At 35.8% G+C, this 19,235-nt stretch overlaps 2 protein-coding genes across 3 annotated transcripts in view; one reads left to right on the forward strand and one right to left on the reverse strand.

Annotated features, from left to right (window-relative positions):
- LOC135206747 (A disintegrin and metalloproteinase with thrombospondin motifs adt-2-like) overlaps positions 1 to 19,235 on the reverse strand; it is a 315,467-nt gene that overhangs the window by 264,660 nt on the left and 31,572 nt on the right. The window lies entirely within an intron of this gene.
- On the forward strand, positions 4,038 to 5,652 carry LOC135209159 (uncharacterized). The gene is made up of 3 exons (XM_064241865.1): positions 4,038 to 4,139; positions 4,741 to 5,194; positions 5,559 to 5,652. The coding sequence occupies exons 1-3, from the start codon at positions 4,125 to 4,127 to the stop codon at positions 5,570 to 5,572; spliced, it is 483 nt and encodes a 160-aa protein (XP_064097935.1). The 5' UTR covers positions 4,038 to 4,124; the 3' UTR covers positions 5,573 to 5,652.

Here is a 19,235-nt window from a genome sequence, read left to right on the forward strand (position 1 = left end):
CGAAAGAACATACAACCTCACGAGGTTCGTTCACAAGGTGAAAATATATTTGCGAAGAATCTCCACTAAGTATAAAGGAACAAACAATTAACACAAACAAAAAACCAGAATGCAAATAAAAACGTAAAACAGATGAACAGCGTAGTCATCACTGGTGCTTGCAGAACGAAACGAAAGCGAGAATTTTGTATTGCGCACTTTGTCGGTCTAAAGGGCTTAATTGACACCCAGTATAGTTCCCACAAACCCCCTATAAGCAGCCTCAAATTCCATAAATGGAAACCTAAGTTTGCCAACAGCGTCTAGTGTAAGGAGCATATTGCCCTCCTTGGAAAGGTACACAGAGTAACTAAAGTTAATGAGAATTAAAGAGAAGAAATGAGTACACAACCTCATGTTAATGCAAAGTAAACATCGCTGATATTACTACACGTAAAACCTAGATCAAAGAATTAAATTAATTCACTCTACGCAGATGCTGCCCTACACAAACACGCAGATATGTCTACCTATACCCATACCTCTGAGTACACACATACAAAGTAATAATTCACCTTTTAAGGACTAAGTTTACACTGACCACAAATATCAAATTCTGTATTGCCTGGAATAAAATAAAAATCTTCTCAGATATGATACACAATTAATCTCAACTGCTCATAAATTCGAACAGACAAACCAGTAAAACTGGCTAAATAACTAACGAAATATTGAAGCACAGCAAAGCATTGTGTACTTAAGAAAAAAATTCATTAAAGATAAAGCCGAGCTAATTATTAACCAATGTATACAATCAAACTCATCATCACCAAGAGTACACAAAGTTTAGCTATGTATGCATGATCTCTCTTCAAAAGTCGTAAAATTACACCAGAAAAACTTGTTTTCAAAGCTCTGAAACAATCTTCCAGACATAAGCTTTCTAATCAAAATCAAACTAGCATCCTTTCGTCATAAAGGAATATTGGCCATTCATTCAGAATCCGTAGCTGAAGGCCTGCGATTTAGTAGCTTCTAATAGTCTGTTCATGTAATAAAACAAAATTATAAGTTATGCTTTATACACCAAAAACTGAATATTATCAAACGTAATGGAGTTTTATTTATAAGTAAATTACCCCAATCATGTACAGGGGAAAACAAACCGCAATATCTTTTATTTGAAAACTATAGGGTTGCTGTTGTTGTTGTTGTTGTTGTGAAAACATATATATATATATATATATATATATATATATATATATATATATATATATATATATATATATATATATATATGAGTCTTATCACATCACCGTGATTCATGTATACGAATTAGGCTACAAATATCCTTTAATATCAAATTCGCTCCACCTCCGAATTACTATATGTTCATATATGTTAACCGAATGGAATATTTAAGTTGATAATAATTTCGTTGGCTCACGAGCGCGAACCTAGGAGGAACCAAGAAATCAGGACGTACAGTGAAGCGCTCTACCCACACAGCTAACACAAGACCTTGTGATAGCTGTGTGGGTAAACGCTTCACTGTACATCCTGATATCTTGGCTAGGTTCGCGCTCGCGAGCCGATGAAATTATTATCAACTAAAAAATTCCCCTTCAGTCAACATATATGTATGTACTATATTAATTAGGAGGTAGAGCGAATTAGATATTAAAGGATATTTACAGCCTAATGCATGTATATATATATATATATATATATATATATAATATATATAATATATATATATATATATATATATATACACACACATATACAGTGGTACCTCGAGATACGAAATTAATCCGTTCCGAGGTGGCCTTCGTATCATGAGTTTTTCGTATCTTGAACCGCATTTTACATGTAAAATGCCTAATCCGTTCCAAGCCCTACAAAAACACCCCAGTAAATTATATTTCCAGGCCTACAACACATGTTCTAGGGTTACGACGCCGATCCGACGGAAGAAATATGACTCCAAAAAGGCAAAATACTGTACATACTTGAGTAATATTCAACTGCATGTAATGTTCAACCCCATTTTCACTGCATATATTAGGACTTTAGCATATGTCCCTTAACAATAAGCCTAGCCTATGTTAGCGGTTGTTACTGTAGGCTAGTCTATGATTCTGACATCTAAACCTAAGAAGATAAAAGCTTAGAATATGCCAATAAAATGTATAAATAATCAGTATGTACTCATTCCAAATAATTATTAATTAATCATTAACTATAATACACAAACAAACAAAAAAAAACCTTCCAATCGATTGTTTACATTCAGCTCTTACGAGTACCGAACGAACGCCAAGCAATCACTTTTCCTAGGACACAGTTAGCCATATCTCTCTTCAACTAATGAAACTACCAAACAGTATAATAACCATTCATTTCTATTCTTTATTCTATCTTTACCTAATGGAGATACCGAGTTACTAACAGCTATAATGAAACATATACGTAACGTAATATTAAAATAGAAGACGAATTCTAAAAAATACGTATTTGTTGGCTTCGATGATAGCAGTCTGATTTATTTTATATTTTATGATATCTAATTCACAATTTTTTTATTAAATGTATTGCATGTACTCATTTCAAATAATTATTAAGTAACCATTAACTATAGTAAACAAACAAAAAAAAGCTTCCAAACTTCTGTTTACATCCAGCACTTACGAGTATTGAATGATAGCCAAGCAATCACTTTTCCTAGTGCACAGTAAGCCATAAATTTTCATTATCTCTCTTCAACTACTGAAACTACCAAACAGTATAATGACCATTCATTTCTATTCTTTATTCTATCTTTACCTAATGTTTTTTTTTAATTAAATGTATTACATGAATAAGTTTTTCAATTTACAGCATCCTTTTACCAATAGAATACTTAAAGCACAAGGGGTAGATGCTGACCAATAGGAGAGCAGGATCTTATGGGGTGACTAGCCATCAGGAACCAAATAATGGAGAGCGGGAGGATGGTGGCGAGTTTACTCAGTTGGCGGCGCGGGAGTTTTAAAATTGTTCTCGGTGGTCTGGGCGAATCTCGGGACTTTATCGCAACAACCTTTTGTAACTTGAGCAATTTTCGTATGTAGAGCCGCTAAATTTTTCGTATTTGCTTTTGTATCTCATATTTTTCATAAGTTGAGCCTTTCGTATGTCGAGGTACCACTGTATATATATGTATATGTATATATATATATATATATATATATATATATATATATATATATATATATATATATATATATATATATATAGGCAGACCTCGGCATACCTGGGCGATATTAAGTGTTTCTCTAAGACGTCAACACTATGCTTGCTCAACATTACTAAAGGTCAATACAACTTAATATTTTACACAGCAGGCGCGTAACCTTACACTCAAAACTCATCTAATTAATTACGCAAGCAATCTCAACTAATACGACACCTAATTGCAACACTTTGGTGGGTGATAACCAAGAAAAAAACAATTTTACATGCCAGATGAAGCACAAAATTAGTGAAGCAAATGCACTTCACCTATTACCCTCTAGTCTGAATGAGTTTCCGATATAAGAATGAATTAGGCCGATGCTCAAACAGCGATTTCGATAATCTAGAACTCTACAGAACTGAAGATCTTGGAGGAAACTATGCAATGACATCCGCAACTTAAGAAGCGAGAGAAACTTAATGCAATCATGAAATTTCGCAAAGGCCTTTGTCAGATTGAAACACTTTCCAAGAGGCAAAAGTAAAAGAACGTCACTTACCACGAGAAACAGCACAAAACAGCATTTTCCACGGGAAATGTAACCAAGAAACATACAAAAGACAACAAGAATACAAAAACGCAATCTCCAAACAACTGCAAGAAGAAACACCATCACACGAAGCCTTCAAAAGGAAGAGAATAAAAGGCAATGGAACGATGAACGATTCTGAAATGAAATCTATTGCCGGAGAGGAATGACGAGGCATAAACATACGGAAGGGAAGTCATGGCTACGGTAATGAGGTGTGGGGGTGGCAGTAGGAGTGAGAACCCTCAAAATCCGAGTATAAAATGGAAGGCGAATTGAACATCAAGCACCAGAATCCATCGTTTGACTCTTTCAGGCTCACCTGCGACTGAGATCAAGATGAAACTGAGAGTCGTAAGTAAAACTTCAAATTTTTAGCAGCTGCTGCTGCTTTTATCATAATTAACCAGTAAAGATGGTTTGCTTGTGCGCAAGCAGTCAAACGCATATAATAATTTCAAAGATTGCAATGTTATATCTTTTTCATTCTCACCAATCGATGATAGTCCACCAATAGAACGGGAATGATATAGCATAAGGCAGTAATGGCATTTCAACTCCAAATTATATTACACAAGTAGGAACCTTTAAAATAATAATTAAACAAATAACGAGAAGAAAAAAAATCACCAGCGCATATTTTCTTATTAACCATGAGAGGCTAATAGTTTGTAAAATACCGAATTCCTATAGATTAACAGGATACAACATCAGGCCAGACTTTCTTCGCAGAGGTAATAACTATTTGATTTGGTTACCAAAATCTTAGGTAATGGTGCAAGGAGTTTTGGTACTTTAAGCCTGAAGCATTTAAAATCTCGATGATAATAGAAATGATCAATTCAAAGTCACAGCTAACCACTGAGCTTAGAAAATTTCAGTATAAAAAAATATATAAAAGTAAACAAATAAACAAACAGAAAAATTATCAAAAATCTTCCCTTTCTAACCACAGGTGGTTTTGCTGTTAGCTGCAATGGCATTTGCGTCCGCTGCTCCTGGGGGAGGCTATGGCAGCAGTGGAGGAGGTGGGGGTGGAGGATATGGCGGAAGTGGAGGAGGAGGAGGCGGATTCGGAGGTGGAGGATACGGAGGAAGTGGAGGTGGAGGATATGGTGGAAGTGGCGGAGGTGGAGGCGGTTTTGGAGGTGGAAGTTACGGAGGTAGCGGAGGATACGGAGGAAGTGGAGGAGGTGGTGGAGGCTTTGGAGGTGGAAGCTATGGTGGCAGTGGAGGATACGGGGGAAGTGGAGGAGGAGGTGGAAGTTATGGAGGAAGCAGCGGATATGGAGGAAGTGGAGGCGGAGGCGGAGGCTTTGGAGGTGGGAGTTACGGAGGGAGTGGAGGCTACGGTGGAAGTGGCGGAGGTGGCGGCGGCTTTGGAGGTGGTGGATACGGGAGCAGTGGAGGTAAGATGTTAAGTTTTATAATATGTTCTTTCTAAACTTCCTGAAGTCTTAGGAAACCTGTTGCTATATCCTTGATACCATATCAGTGAAAACACCTGCACAACCACCATTTAAAGAACAATAGTGTATATACTATCATATATATATATATATATATATATATATATATATATATATATGTGTGTGTGTGTGTGTGTGTGTGTGTGTGTGTGTGTGTATAATTATCAACATACCTTAAAATTTCTACATGAAAGTGATAAATTTAGTTAACTAAAATTAACTTTTTTCAAAAGAGGATTTGCACCTTGGATCGAAATTATCACAATTTCTTAATTTCAAAATAAGAGTTATCCTTCTTTTTCAGGTTATGGTCGTTAAGAATACCGAAGGCGTCTCTTGAGAGATTATGATACAAAACTTCACTTGAAATAAAATCATTCAACAGCATCAACGTTTATAATTATGAATCCTTCACAATACTCTATTTTCCACTGTATCTATTTCCAGTAGTGGAATTATTCAAGCTTTCCATTCATTTCATTCTTCAGCGTCTGACACAATGAAAAGCTTTTTCCCCGAAATGTTTGCACACTTAAAGTGATGGAAAGGTAATAGTGTAAGGGAGGCTGAAGCGAGAGCAATGGGCCTTCATGAGACTCGAAAGCCACTGGAGTGGGTGAATAAATAAATAAATAAATAAATAAATAAATAAATAAATAATAAATAAATAAATAAATGAAACCTACTTAGGAATAAAGGAACATTAGGAAATGCAGCCAAAGTTAATTCTCGACATCAAGAACGCAAATTGTACAAAAGCGAAGAAATAGACCATGAAAATTTAAAGTTATGAAAAAATACAATGCAAGCAATATTGTAAAACACTAATGTTTTACCATAAATGATCTAATACATGATCAAAGTTAAACCTTGAAAAGTTTTATCAAAATTTAGGTCAAATAACATGAGCACTTTAGTGAACATCTTACACACACACGCACACACATTTAATAGAAAGGAAATATAACAATAACCAAACCAATGGACCTTACAATTTCAGAGCCCGATTCAGTGGTGCGGTCCTTTTTGGTGACATTTCACTAAGTAGAGAAAATTACTCTTTAAATAAGGCAGAAATAACCCAGAGACAAATATTGGACAGAGAAATTAAAGCCAGGATCCTAACTAAATTAGGCAGAAACAAATTAACTGTCGCTTCTCGATTAATTTTGTAGAGGTGTTTTATTGTCCTTATTTTATTTTCTTTTTTATCGAGCTCGAATTTTGAGTGATCAGTTACTGACTGAGCTGGCGTTGGAAAACGCGCAGAGCGTTTGGACAGCATGGGATGCAATATTCATTATCTTGAGTCTCGTGGATGTTGGGGGGCCCCGGTATAGTTGGGGGTCTATCGCAGTGACTTCAAGGAGCTTACCTCTGTGTGGGCATAAATCCTGCGTATACCTCACCGGTAGACCCCCAAATGTTTATCACACTTGTAGCAAACTTCAGAAAATTAGTGTAATCAGGAATGTATCGTCATGTGAAACAAAATTTAACAGAATAATAATAATAAACTCCAGGACCCGTGCAGAAGTGTGCTCCTAGAAACAGCGCATATAGTAAAAGTGATGGACTCCTAAGGAGGCAGAATACAACCCGGAACCCCACATTATAAATACCACACAGTCAAATTGGAAGACTGCGATAGACAAAAAATAAATAAATAAATAAATAAATAAATAATAATAATAATAATAATAATAATAATAATAATAATAATAACAATAATAATAATAATAACCGTACTAATGATAACACCAACCGGATATTTAATATATCAAGACTATCAATGAACAGCAATTAGAAATCTTCGGTGCTATTCATCAGAGGAACTTTACCATTTTATAAAACTTTGCAAGTAATTTTTAAAATCGTTCCAAATATTTTTTTTTTACATACTTTAGAGCTGAGCACAAGGCGAACGCGACTGAATGGCAGAAACAACGTCTTTCGCGTTTTACATTTTCGCCAGGTTTGTAGAAATCGAAATTTACACGATTAGAAATTCGCCATTAAATGGAGTTGATGCCTTGTGGCTCCGAAGCGATAAATGGTTTAGTATTAAAAGAACACTGAAGTCATATTACAGCTGTGTTTGTAACTATTATGTTTTCTACTATCCCTGTCAGTTTTTTGGAGAATTTTGCCATTTTTTGACATTTTAACCTTTTAAACAGGTCAGTGTTGCAATAATCTCCATCAAACAATACCCATTAAAATTTAACGTCCTTTTAATTGTCGCCAATTTCTAAGTTCCAGTTCACGACCAGAATCACTGACTTAATTATTAAAGGGAGATAAATCTTAAAAAATTAATATTACCCATGAAAACGAAGTCTGGCTATGGAATAAATCGCTATATATATATATATATATATATATATATATATATATATATATATATATATATATATATATACGTATATATATATATATATATATATATATATATATATATATATATATATACATATATATACATATATATATATATATATATGTATATATATGTATGTATGTATGGATGTATGTATGTATGTATGTATGTAATGTAATGCAATATTGTTTAAGGAAACCCTCCCGATGACTAAACCGAGGACTGATGGGGGGGGGGGGGGGGGGGGGGCTTCCCAAAATAAACACGGAATTGAAATGTTGAGGCTTTTGTTTCACCATGAGTCATGCAACTGAACTGACTGACAACCCCGTTCTCCGTATTTGTAAGACACTTTCTCAAGATGATCTCGGACTGTGGTCGTTGCCTTTGGCCTGATTCTTTATTTATTCATTACTCCATTCACATTAATTTCGAGTATATATTCTTGTTTCCTGTATATTTATCTTATTCTTGAGGGTGGCCGCTTCACTGGTGCTGATTCACTTTATATATATATATATATATATATATATATATATATATATATATATATATATATATATATATATAATGTGTGTGTACTTATGTATAAATCATACCGACTTAATTTATGGTGCGTATCAGCGACATAGAATATGCACTGGTCCCCCATCTGCTAACCGTCTTAGAAGAGAACTTATGTTATCATAAATGGAACGAAAGTCTTTTGTCACACCTAACGTAAATTAGAATATGATAATTGTATTAATTAAAATTTTCAAATCACGCGGCCCTACCAAAGATGGTCCTGGTCATGTTTTAGTATTTAGTGCTACATGAAAAGAACGAATTCAGTAACTCCTAAAGCAACTACAGTATTTCGAAAAGCTTTACACATTCTCCCTAAAATAACATTCGCTTTACTTCCGATCTGAAATTGTAAGACCTGTGGAAGCCGCAAAAATTTTCCACCTTCATATTATGATTAATGTAGGCAAATACCACCAGCCAACCTTCTCTTCATGGCCGGCATCGGAAAGGAAAACGAACAAAGAATAACAAATAGGGAAAAGGGAACAAGGAAGAACAACAAAATCGGTGAAGACAAAGCAAGGATCTTTGCAGAGTGTAAATAACGCAGTGTCATTGCCACAGAAAAAGGTTACGACAGAAGTAGGAAGAGTAAACAAACTCTAATTAAAAGATAAACTGCAAAAACCGAGAGAATGAAATGGTAAGGAAATAAGAGAGAGAGAGAGAGAGAGAGAGAGAATGTCTTGCAAACACAATTCCCTAAATGTTATAACGTAAAATTCAAAGTTTTGAACGCTGGATACACAAACCCTAAAATTAAACATTTTATTTCCTCTACAACTGCACATGTCAAATGGGCAAAAGTTCTGAGAGCAACATTCTACCGGCAGTTGCCAACTAAAAATAAGAGTTTTATAAGTTTCAGCTGTAATGTTCGACTATGAAGCAGACATTTACTAGAACCTGATTTCCTTATCTATTCACAGTTGTATGTAATTAAACTATTTTCCCTACAAGTCGTGAATATAGTTCATTCTGTTCTTCAATGAATGCTTCCGCCACTTATGGCAACTTCCGATTAAACATTCAAGTAATGTACAAGATTCACTCTGCAGACTGAATTACTTCTTTGGAAACGAGAAAATCTAAAAAGAAAGAAGAGGTTCACGATTTTCCCTGTTAAGCAACGAACAACTATACCACCGCAAATAGAGAGAGAGAAGAGAAGAGAGAGAGAGAGAGAGAGAAGAGAGAGAGAGAGGGGGGGGGGGGAGGGGGTGGCATTGCTAAGAAAGAGAATGAGAAAGGGAGGAAGAGGAAGGAATCTAAGCACTTAGAGGAAGAAGAGCAGTACCACTGAAGATCATTACTCCCCAAGGTTAGTCATAATAGAGCCATAGAAAGGAAACATCAAAGAGATGCTGAATGACGTGCAGCCAGGGAACGTTAATTACGCCAATAAAGGAGGGGTAAGTGAGAGATGAAAGAATGTAAGGAATTGCAAAAAAAAAAAAAAAAAAAAAAAAAAAATAAAAAAAAAAAAAAAAAAAACCTTGGCTATGTAAAACCGTAACAATCTTTCAGTACTCACTACAAAACATACTTAAAACTACCATTTGACTGCCCAAATAGTCTTCATTTGTGATGCTACTACAAATTAATGTTTTCATGATCAATTAACGTTTAAGACCATTTCCAAATAAAAACTCGCTATGTCTTCTTCAAACTTGACGAGTATACGAATACGAAAACTAGAGCAAAAGATAAAAATCAAGAATTCCACCGTGGATTCTGAACTACATTCCGCCACTTTCGGTGCTGACTTGGCAGACTTGAAATTCGCATTCCGTAAAATTAGACGGAGCATAGCAACTAAAACACTGGGATGATGGTAGCTCGTGTTGGCATAAGGCCAGCTAATCTGGAACGCACCGTGGAAGGGGATGAAGACAACATAGGAAAAAAATTGTTAGCCAAAAAATTATGATAATCAAGTCCACCTATTCGCCAAGCCTTCAGATGAGATCTAATAAGGATTTGCATAAAATATTTGCTCTTGTCTCGTACATATATGTGTGTTTTGATTTGAAATGCCCAATATTTTCTACCGTTAACTGTGCTGTAATTTAGTTTTGCGCTTTACCTAATTAGCTATGATGGAAAGTTGGTTTCCAGTACAAAAATATATTTGTCTTTGTAATAATTGTACAAACATGATATTGGAGTTTCAGCTTTTAAAACACACACACACACAACACACACACATACAAACACACTCACACATCGCACACACACACACACACACACACACACACATATATATATATTATATATATATATATATAAATAATATATAATAATATAATATATATATATATATACGTAAAACATATATAAATATATATTACTTAAACTGTATTTTTCTCAGCTTATCCATAGTCAGGGTCGCTGTTTTTAATTAGCTGCATCTAGCTCTATTATCTAGAACGACTCATTTAATGACTTTGGCAGAAGTTTACCGAACGAATACCCCTCCCGCCACCACCCTTCCTATCTTTCGGGGACCGGCACTGAGGTAAGTTGGTTTGCCCCCAAATTCCTAAAAGGATACGGTCATTAAGACATTCTATACAATGAATGCAAATCCCTGAATTATGTAAAATCATAGCCTTCGTTATTTTCATCCTGAAAACTTGAAGGAAACGAAAAGCAACTGAAGGCAAGAACATTGTTAGTTTCATTGATCATTTTTTCACTTCGCAATCATGACCCGATTTCAGCAATGCATGAACACAGAAAAACAAAGGCTACCAAAAACGTCAGTCGTAATCACACCAGGCAATGAAAAGGTCATTATGCAGATCGAGGTTCTTGACCTTCAATGTGTTATCTTATTGTAGAGAAAATAAAAACTGACCAAACAAAAAATATGGCAGGGCTATTGAGGGAGACTAAACACATCATACCTGAAGGTCATTCATACAAAAAGACATGGCAAATCAAAGGCGTTATGAGAGAGAGAGAGAGAGAGAGAGAGAGAGAGAGAGAGAGAGAGAGAGAGAGAGAGAAGCCGAATAAGTTATAAATACAAGGGAAATTATTAATTATAATTAAAATACACACGTCGTCAAATCAAAGATGAGGTAACATAATAGGGTCTAGAGTAGACGGTAACTCGAAAGTCCCGACATGAAGGACATTACGTGCAGTCCTGATGTTCGGTCAAGTTACCTTCATTCTACACACTTATGTAAGGACCAGTGGTGAGAGAGACAGTAGCCTGGATGGACAACAGTAAGGCTAAGATTGGGGTGTAATACCCGTACACTAGCAGGCCTACATACTTAACAAAATAATCTACATTGATAATAAACACTTACCTTCACTGCAACATACGTAAACATGCAAATCAGTTGATCAATACAGATACAGCCATGGCACAGAAAAAATGTCCAAACTCCAAATTGCTAGCACCGGTAATCCTTAAGTCTGTAATACTATGACTCTCACTTGTTCAGCTAAAGCACTCAATATTTTTCCTTTCTATATGAATATAAACTTCATAATTTATGTTCCCTTGATATCATTCTTCTTTCACTAACTAATTTCACTTCCAACCCACTCTTATGATATACATTCCGAAAGATGGCTTTACAAATGAATTTTCTTACAGAGGTTTAAACTAAACTACGGATTCACATTTCTAAAGTCTGTTTTTTTTTTAGACCTGGCAGTAAATATTCGCAACCGATATCAACGAAATTTCTCTTGATTCTTACTGACAGATCTCTTTGAACTGTAACTTCTAGTGGGTGATGCGTAGAATGAGTTTCTGCCAATTATGACTGGTTTCAATATCGGCAGTTGATAATATCTCCCGTCACATAGAAGAAAAAGAAAAAGAATAAAAAAGGAAATAACTATCAACTAGCTCAGAACATAGCCCAAAAGTCAAGACTTGTGATCGTTTGGGCACCTGAGGAGGAGAGATGATGTGAGAGATCATGGAAATGGAAGTGCTAAGGACAAAAAAGGTGGGGAAGGCCTAGGTGAAGATGGAAGACAGGAGAAACAAAGGAATAGACGAAAGGAGGACACATGATAGAAACACCTGGAAAAAGCTCACTAAAGAGAGGCTAAAAACAACCCCAAATAATGGTTATGCGAGAAGAGGCAGATGATCTATCCAAGCGGCCGTGGGATGTGACCAAAGGGAACGAATCACAAGTAAGAAGACAGAGCGCACTGCTACTGGGATGAAGGGAATGTCGCATAGAATCTTAGAAAGCTGCGATAGGCACACCGACAGCAGTATGGAAAGGACTCTACGGGATTAAGAAACAGACTGAGACGGCCTTAAGGGTTTCTGCCTAGTGTGGAATGCATATAATAGCATAGAAATATACCAACAAGCTTAAGGTTGGAAAAAAAACTTATTTGTGCCTCAATAATATATGGTAATCTAGTTGACCTTCAAGCATCGTATGGTCAAAAAAACCTCCACATTCTACAACCAAGTCCCCCATTTATTATACATCAAGAAAATTCAGGAGTGACGACGTCATAAAAAAAAAAATTAAGGACCTGAGTGACTATGCTTTACTCTTCACACGAAAATATTCGACAAATTCATGATCAGAGACAAAATGGTTTTTTTCACCAGCCAAAGGAAAAAACAATTATTTTCTTTCTCTAAGACCTGCCAACGCAGAAAAAAAATCAAAACACCAAGAACTAAAAAAGTCATTGCAGACTTTTACATAAAAATTGCTACCATTGGATTCCATTTTCAATTTTCAGTATAAAGAAACTTTGTGTGTGTGTAGCTAAAACTGCAGTTTTCCGTTCTGTAAATACGTAACATTCACAATTTATCTTGTTCCTTCGATATAAAGTTACTGTTTTTGGCTGCTTTTTTTTTTGACGATACGTATCCGCAACTAATATCAACGAAGCTTCTCTCTCAATTCTGATTGACAGATATACTTGTATTGCAACCTCTAGTGGGTGATGAACAGCATGGCTCTCTCTGTCAATTAAGGTTAATTTTAATATTTTAATATCGGCTGCCAATATCTACAGTCAGTTTAAATCAATTTACACAATCAGCGGCCAGCTCAGAGCAAGGCCCAAAAGTAATTACAAGAGGAACATAAGATACAAACACCATGAAAAGGATCATTCAAAACAGCGACCCCGACAAGGGATTCGCCTTGGAAGAAGGCAAAGACGCGATTCATGTGTCCGGTGGTCTCAAGAATTGGTTCTCAAGCGAGAAATTCAAATATGAGCAAGGTCAAAGGGTAGAATTGGACAGCTGAACATGGAAAGAGACCAAAAGGAACGAATCAAAAGTAACATAACTGAAAGTAATGTTTGGTAGACGAAGTGTGGCAAAGAACATTCGAAAACTGCATATAATGATCCATGATTGGCATACTGTAAGTAGTAAACCCACACTTCATCGGTGTCAACAACTGTACTAAGCTTCTGGCGATTTCGAGGATACCTGATTATTGTGGAATTCATACAATAATACAGAAATATGCCAGCAAGCTCATATAGGGTAAAAAAACAACTTCTTTGTCTCGAAAATATATGGTAATCTAGTTGACCTTCAAGCACTGTATGGTCAAACAACCCCCCACATTCTACCACCAAGGTCCCCTTTCATTAAACATCCAGAAAATTCAGGAGTGGCGAAACGTCATCAAAAATTAATCAAGGATCAGCGTGACTTGGAGTTACTAATAACACGAACATATTCGACAAATTCAGGATTGGAGACAGAATGAGTTTTCCACCCGGAGGTACAACAGTTCTTTCTCTGAGCCGTGTAGTTGTTCTCTCTCTCTCTCTCTCTCTCTCTCTCTCTCTCTCTCTCTCTCTCTCTCTCTCTCTCTCTCTCCTATTCGTCACACTTATAGAACACATTATGGCATTCACTTATGACCTTTATTAATAATGCGATACTAAATTAACGGAACACTCTCAAAGGCACACAAACTTATGCAAGTGATCGCCAAGTTTCTTGAACTAAGAGACAATAAAGCAGACACATTTGAACATTCTAAAAGGAATCTTATCGGCCACGGCATTCGATACTAAGGACCAAATAGAAAGATACTCATGAGCTGATGCTAACGATCTCAATGACGACTGTCATGGCTAGGACAAATTAGTAACTGAGGTAATCTGGGAACGAATAGACAGTAGGAATTGGTATACAGAATTTTGGCCAAAGACCAAGCGCTCGGACCTATGAGATCATTTTGCCCTGAAACGGGAATGGACAGAAAAGGAGGCCTGAAAGGTGTAACAGGAAGAGAACCTCGCGGTTGCACTTTGAAACAATTGTTAGGAGACGGTGGAAAGTAAGATGGAAGAAAGAGAATATGAATGGAGGTACAGTAAAAGGAATCAAAGGGGTTGCAATTAGGGGCCGAAAGGAAGCTACAGGGAACCTAAACTAATGCCTACAGCGCACAGCTTGAGGTGCACTGATGGCACTACCACCCTATGGTTACGAATAGACAGTGACGGTCATGATAAGGAATAAGATAAATTGGTGGTGGTGACGATAATATACTTTACATTAAGATGATACTAGCGGTGGTGATGTGGATGGTGATGATAATGGCTTTTCGAGAAATCGTGCATTTGTGTAGGTGTCCGTCTTTAAGCTATGCATCCATTCACTTCGAAAAAATGCGATACCTGTTAAGAATCGATCGAAGAGAGAGAGAGAGAGAGAGAGAGAGAGAGAGAGAGAGAGAGAGAGAGAGAGAACCAAAATCACAGATAACTTGAGATGGCATTATAATGAGTAGAGAATACTGCCATGTCGTAATCCCAAGAACATATTTAGTTGAGAGAGAGAGAGAGAGAGAGAGAGAGAGAGAGAGAGAGAGAGAGATTATCAGAAATAACAGAGAAAACATCCAATTTCCTCTAGGTGCATATTTAAACACAGCATGTCAGAAGCACATTATCCCCCAAAAGGCTAACGAACGAACGGTGGTGTCCTTGGACATGGCATGTAAAGGTCTCGTTCAGGAGCACAAACTGAAGGTTAACGATCGACGTTTTTTTTTTTTTTTAACGAAATGATTAAGGAGCTTTCCGTTACTTGCCATGTTTTTAAGAAATGTCTTATAGATAATTGTTACTGGGATGTATCATGATCACAAATGTCGACATTACGACAAACAATCAACTTTTTTAGCCATTTACAGAATTTGGGGGTTTGTCAAATATTCAAACAATCAACTTTTTTAGCCATTTACACATTTTACACAATTTTGGGGTTTGACAATTATTCAAATAATCAACTTTTTACACAATTTTGAGGTTTGTCAAATATTCAAACAATCAACTTTTTTAGCCATTTACACATTTACACAATTTTGGGGTTTGACAATTATTCAAATAATCAATCAACTTTTTCACACAATTTTTGATTTTGGGGTCAAAATATTCAAACAATCAACTTTTTTAGCCATTTACACAATTTTGGGGTTTGTCAATTATTCAAACAATCAAATTTTTTTAGCCATTACACAATTTTGGGTTTGTCAGTTATTCAAAACAACAAATTTTTTAGCCATTTACACAATTTGGGGTTGTCAATTATTCAAACAATCAAATTTTTTTAGCCATTTACACATTTGGGGTTTGTCAGTTATTCAAACAATCAAGTTTTTAGCATTTACACAAAGGTTTGGGGTTTGTCAGTTATTCAAACAAAAATCAAATTTTTAGCCATTTACACAATTTTGGGGTTTGTCAATTATTCAAACAATCAAATTTTTTTAGCCATTTACACAATTTTGGGGTTTGTCAGTTATTCAAACAATCAAATTTTTTAGCCATTTACACAATTTTGGGGTTTGTCAGTTATTCAAACAATCAAATTTTTTAGCCATTTACACAATTTTGGGGTTTGTCAATTATTCAAACAATCAAATTTTTTTAGCCATTTACACAATTTTGGGGTTTGTCAGTTATTCAAACAATCAAATTTTTTAGCCATTTACACAATTTGGGGTTGTCAGTTATTCAAACAATCAAATTTTTTAGCCATTTACACAATTTTGGGGTTTGTCAGTTATTCAAACAATCAAATTTTTTAGCCATTTACACAATTTTGGGGTTTGTCAAATATTCAAACAATCAACTTTTTTTAGCCAATTACACAATTTTGGGGTTTGTCAAATATTCAAACAATAAACCTTTTTAGCCATTTACAAAAAAAAAAAATTGGGGGGGGTTTGTAAAATATTCAAACAAACTATTTTTTAGCCAATTAAAGAATTTTGGGGTTTATAAAATATTCAAACAATAAACTTTTTTAGCCATTTACAGAATTTTGGGGTTTGTAAAATATTCAACATAAGATAAAAAGATGATCCGTGTCTTTCCTAAGTAAATACAGAGGCAGCTAAATGAAAAATTAGAAGAAATACATGCCAACCTCTCTCTCTCTCTCTCTCTCTCTCTCCTCTCTCTCTCTCTCGTCTCTTCTCTCCTCTTCTCCTCTCTCTCTCTCTCTCCAAACACACGTCACAAGACATCGAAATAAATTACTGTATTGACAATAATCACTTTAATTAAAAAGCAGAAATGAGAAATAAAAATACATAACCGTATCAGTAACATACAGACAGTAATCGTAATTTATATGATTCTGCAAAATTACGAATTTCATTCAGATGATTATAAAAACAAAACTGAAAACTATACTTCAATTCAGTTTTAAAGATTCTAAGCTATTTTCAAAATTACATAAGTCATAGAACGAATCATGCAATCTTTTTTCTTAATAAACAGATTTTCCCACAACTGATGGAATGAGAAATGACTTCCATCCAGTTCAGGATGCTGAAGGAAAAAAAAAAAAAAAAAAAAAAAAAGAAAAAAAAAAAAAAAAAAAAAAAAGCAAAACTGCACGTGTATTTGTAACCAAACATGTATGTATTTTCCTAGACCTGGCGAGATAAAAATATAGATAATTCTATTATTATTCATTTACTTATCTGCCACTGTTTGATTCTCCCTCTCTCCCTATCTCTCTCTCCGTTTCCAGTTGCAAATCTGTCAACTCACGTTCGGTTTTCCTATTGCATTGTCCAAACAAAATTCGCCCCCGCGGGCCCCCAGGCCCCCACCGCCTCCCCCCCCCCCCCCCCACCACAAAAAAAAAAGGCGATTAATTTCAGAAACCTCGCTCGTATTGAGCGAAGCAGCTCCTTACCGTCAAAGGTCCTCCAGCAAATCTTTTAATTCAATTTTTTTCTTCTCTTGCAAAGAAAAGGTCATGAGCCTCTCGTCGTCTCTCGCTTGCAACATCGCTCAACAGGAGGGCTGTTGAAAGCCGGGGAGAGAGAGAGAGAGAGAGAGAGAGAGAGAGAGAGAGAGAGAGAGAGAGAGATGGACGGCGGAGACGAGACCTTCCCAAAAGAATGATTCCTCAGACAAAGAGCAAATAGCGAAGATGAAAAAAAAGTCTTCATGTGATCGGTTTCTCCTTGAGTGTATTGCGTCACCGGAGTGGCCATGTTATTCTATGAACACTTGGTTGAATAGCCCTCTCGTATGATTTCAAAAAGAAACTCTTGTTTCTTTGAGATGAATAAGAGGTTTATCGGGTGCATTTTCTCTCATCTTTTCCTGAAACTTCTCTCTCTCTCTCTCTCTCTCTCTCTCTCTCTCTCTCTCTCTCTCTCTCTCTCTCTCTCTCTCTCAGCTGGCGGATTTCCCTTTGGAAACATCTTGGGTTTACAAGCTGTTGATTCTGTCCATAAACGTTACCAGCTGAAGATTTATTATTTTTGTGGGTGTTCATAAAATTTAAATTATTTTTTTACACGTTTCCATATATACACACACAAACACATGCATTTATATATACTAAATACATCCATACACACAACATGTTCGGGAATTTAGCACCATCTTCCTCGTATAAACTTACAGAGTAACAATCATGGAAGTAAAGAGATTAGATACTTGCAAAAACATACATTATTCAGTATGTTTGACGTCACGCTTTCATTCACAGCTCAATAAGCATTTGATTAGACAAAACGAATAAAGATTATTAGTGTGCTGCGCATAAATCTTAGCTGGATCAAGAACAATGATATCAATCACAGAAGGGAACACTGGATTTGACACAGAGAAAAGCCTAATCCTAATCACGACAAAAACACAATCCTGAACTCCACATGACAGGAATAATACATGACGTCAACACGCAACTGTGACGTAAACATGAAGACACCAAAGGCATAAAGCACGGACATAAGATGATTACAAATTATTATTATTATTATTATTTAAATTGGGTAAACGTTCACATGGAACCCGGCCATCAACACTAACACAAGCTTTTAAAAACGAGAATAGCCAAGTCTGAAAGGATAAATATAAAAATATATCATATTAATAATAATAATATAGATACCCAAAGAAATAAATACAGCGCGGAAAACAAAAAGGGTGCATAACACATTGCAAGAAAACAGCTCCACATTGGTGTGCCTCAGTAAGTTTCTCTAAATTCTTTTAGATCCAAGAACTTCGAAGGGTCAACGCCCACGGAACGTTAAAGAAAAAGAGGGTATCATAGCGTGATATCCAATTATTAATTATTATTATTATTCGCAATAGGTAATTATTCACATGGAACATGACCGTCAACACTGGCTTATACAAAACGAGAATAATCAAGTGTACAAGCATAAATAGAAAAATGATATAGCACAATGATGACAATATAGACAAAACTAAATACACTTATAAAAACACAAATATAAAAACGAGTAAAAAAAACAATTCAGAAAAAATAGTTACGGTACAAATCACATCACAAGAAAACAGGTGCACATTAGTGTGCCCCCGTACATTTCTCTAAATTCTCGTAGGTCCAAGAACTCCGGAGGGTCAACGCCCACGGAACGATGAAAAAAACAGGGGCGGGGGGATGGGAGCCCTCAATTATTTATCCCCGTGATGAAGGATTCCATTATTCCCTCTGGCCATTGATCACTGGCGACCTTCCGAAATCCCGGCCTCCAACTTCATTTC

Source organism: Macrobrachium nipponense, chromosome 11 (assembly GCF_015104395.2).
Source record: "Macrobrachium nipponense isolate FS-2020 chromosome 11, ASM1510439v2, whole genome shotgun sequence".
NCBI lineage: Eukaryota > Metazoa > Arthropoda > Malacostraca > Decapoda > Palaemonidae > Macrobrachium > Macrobrachium nipponense.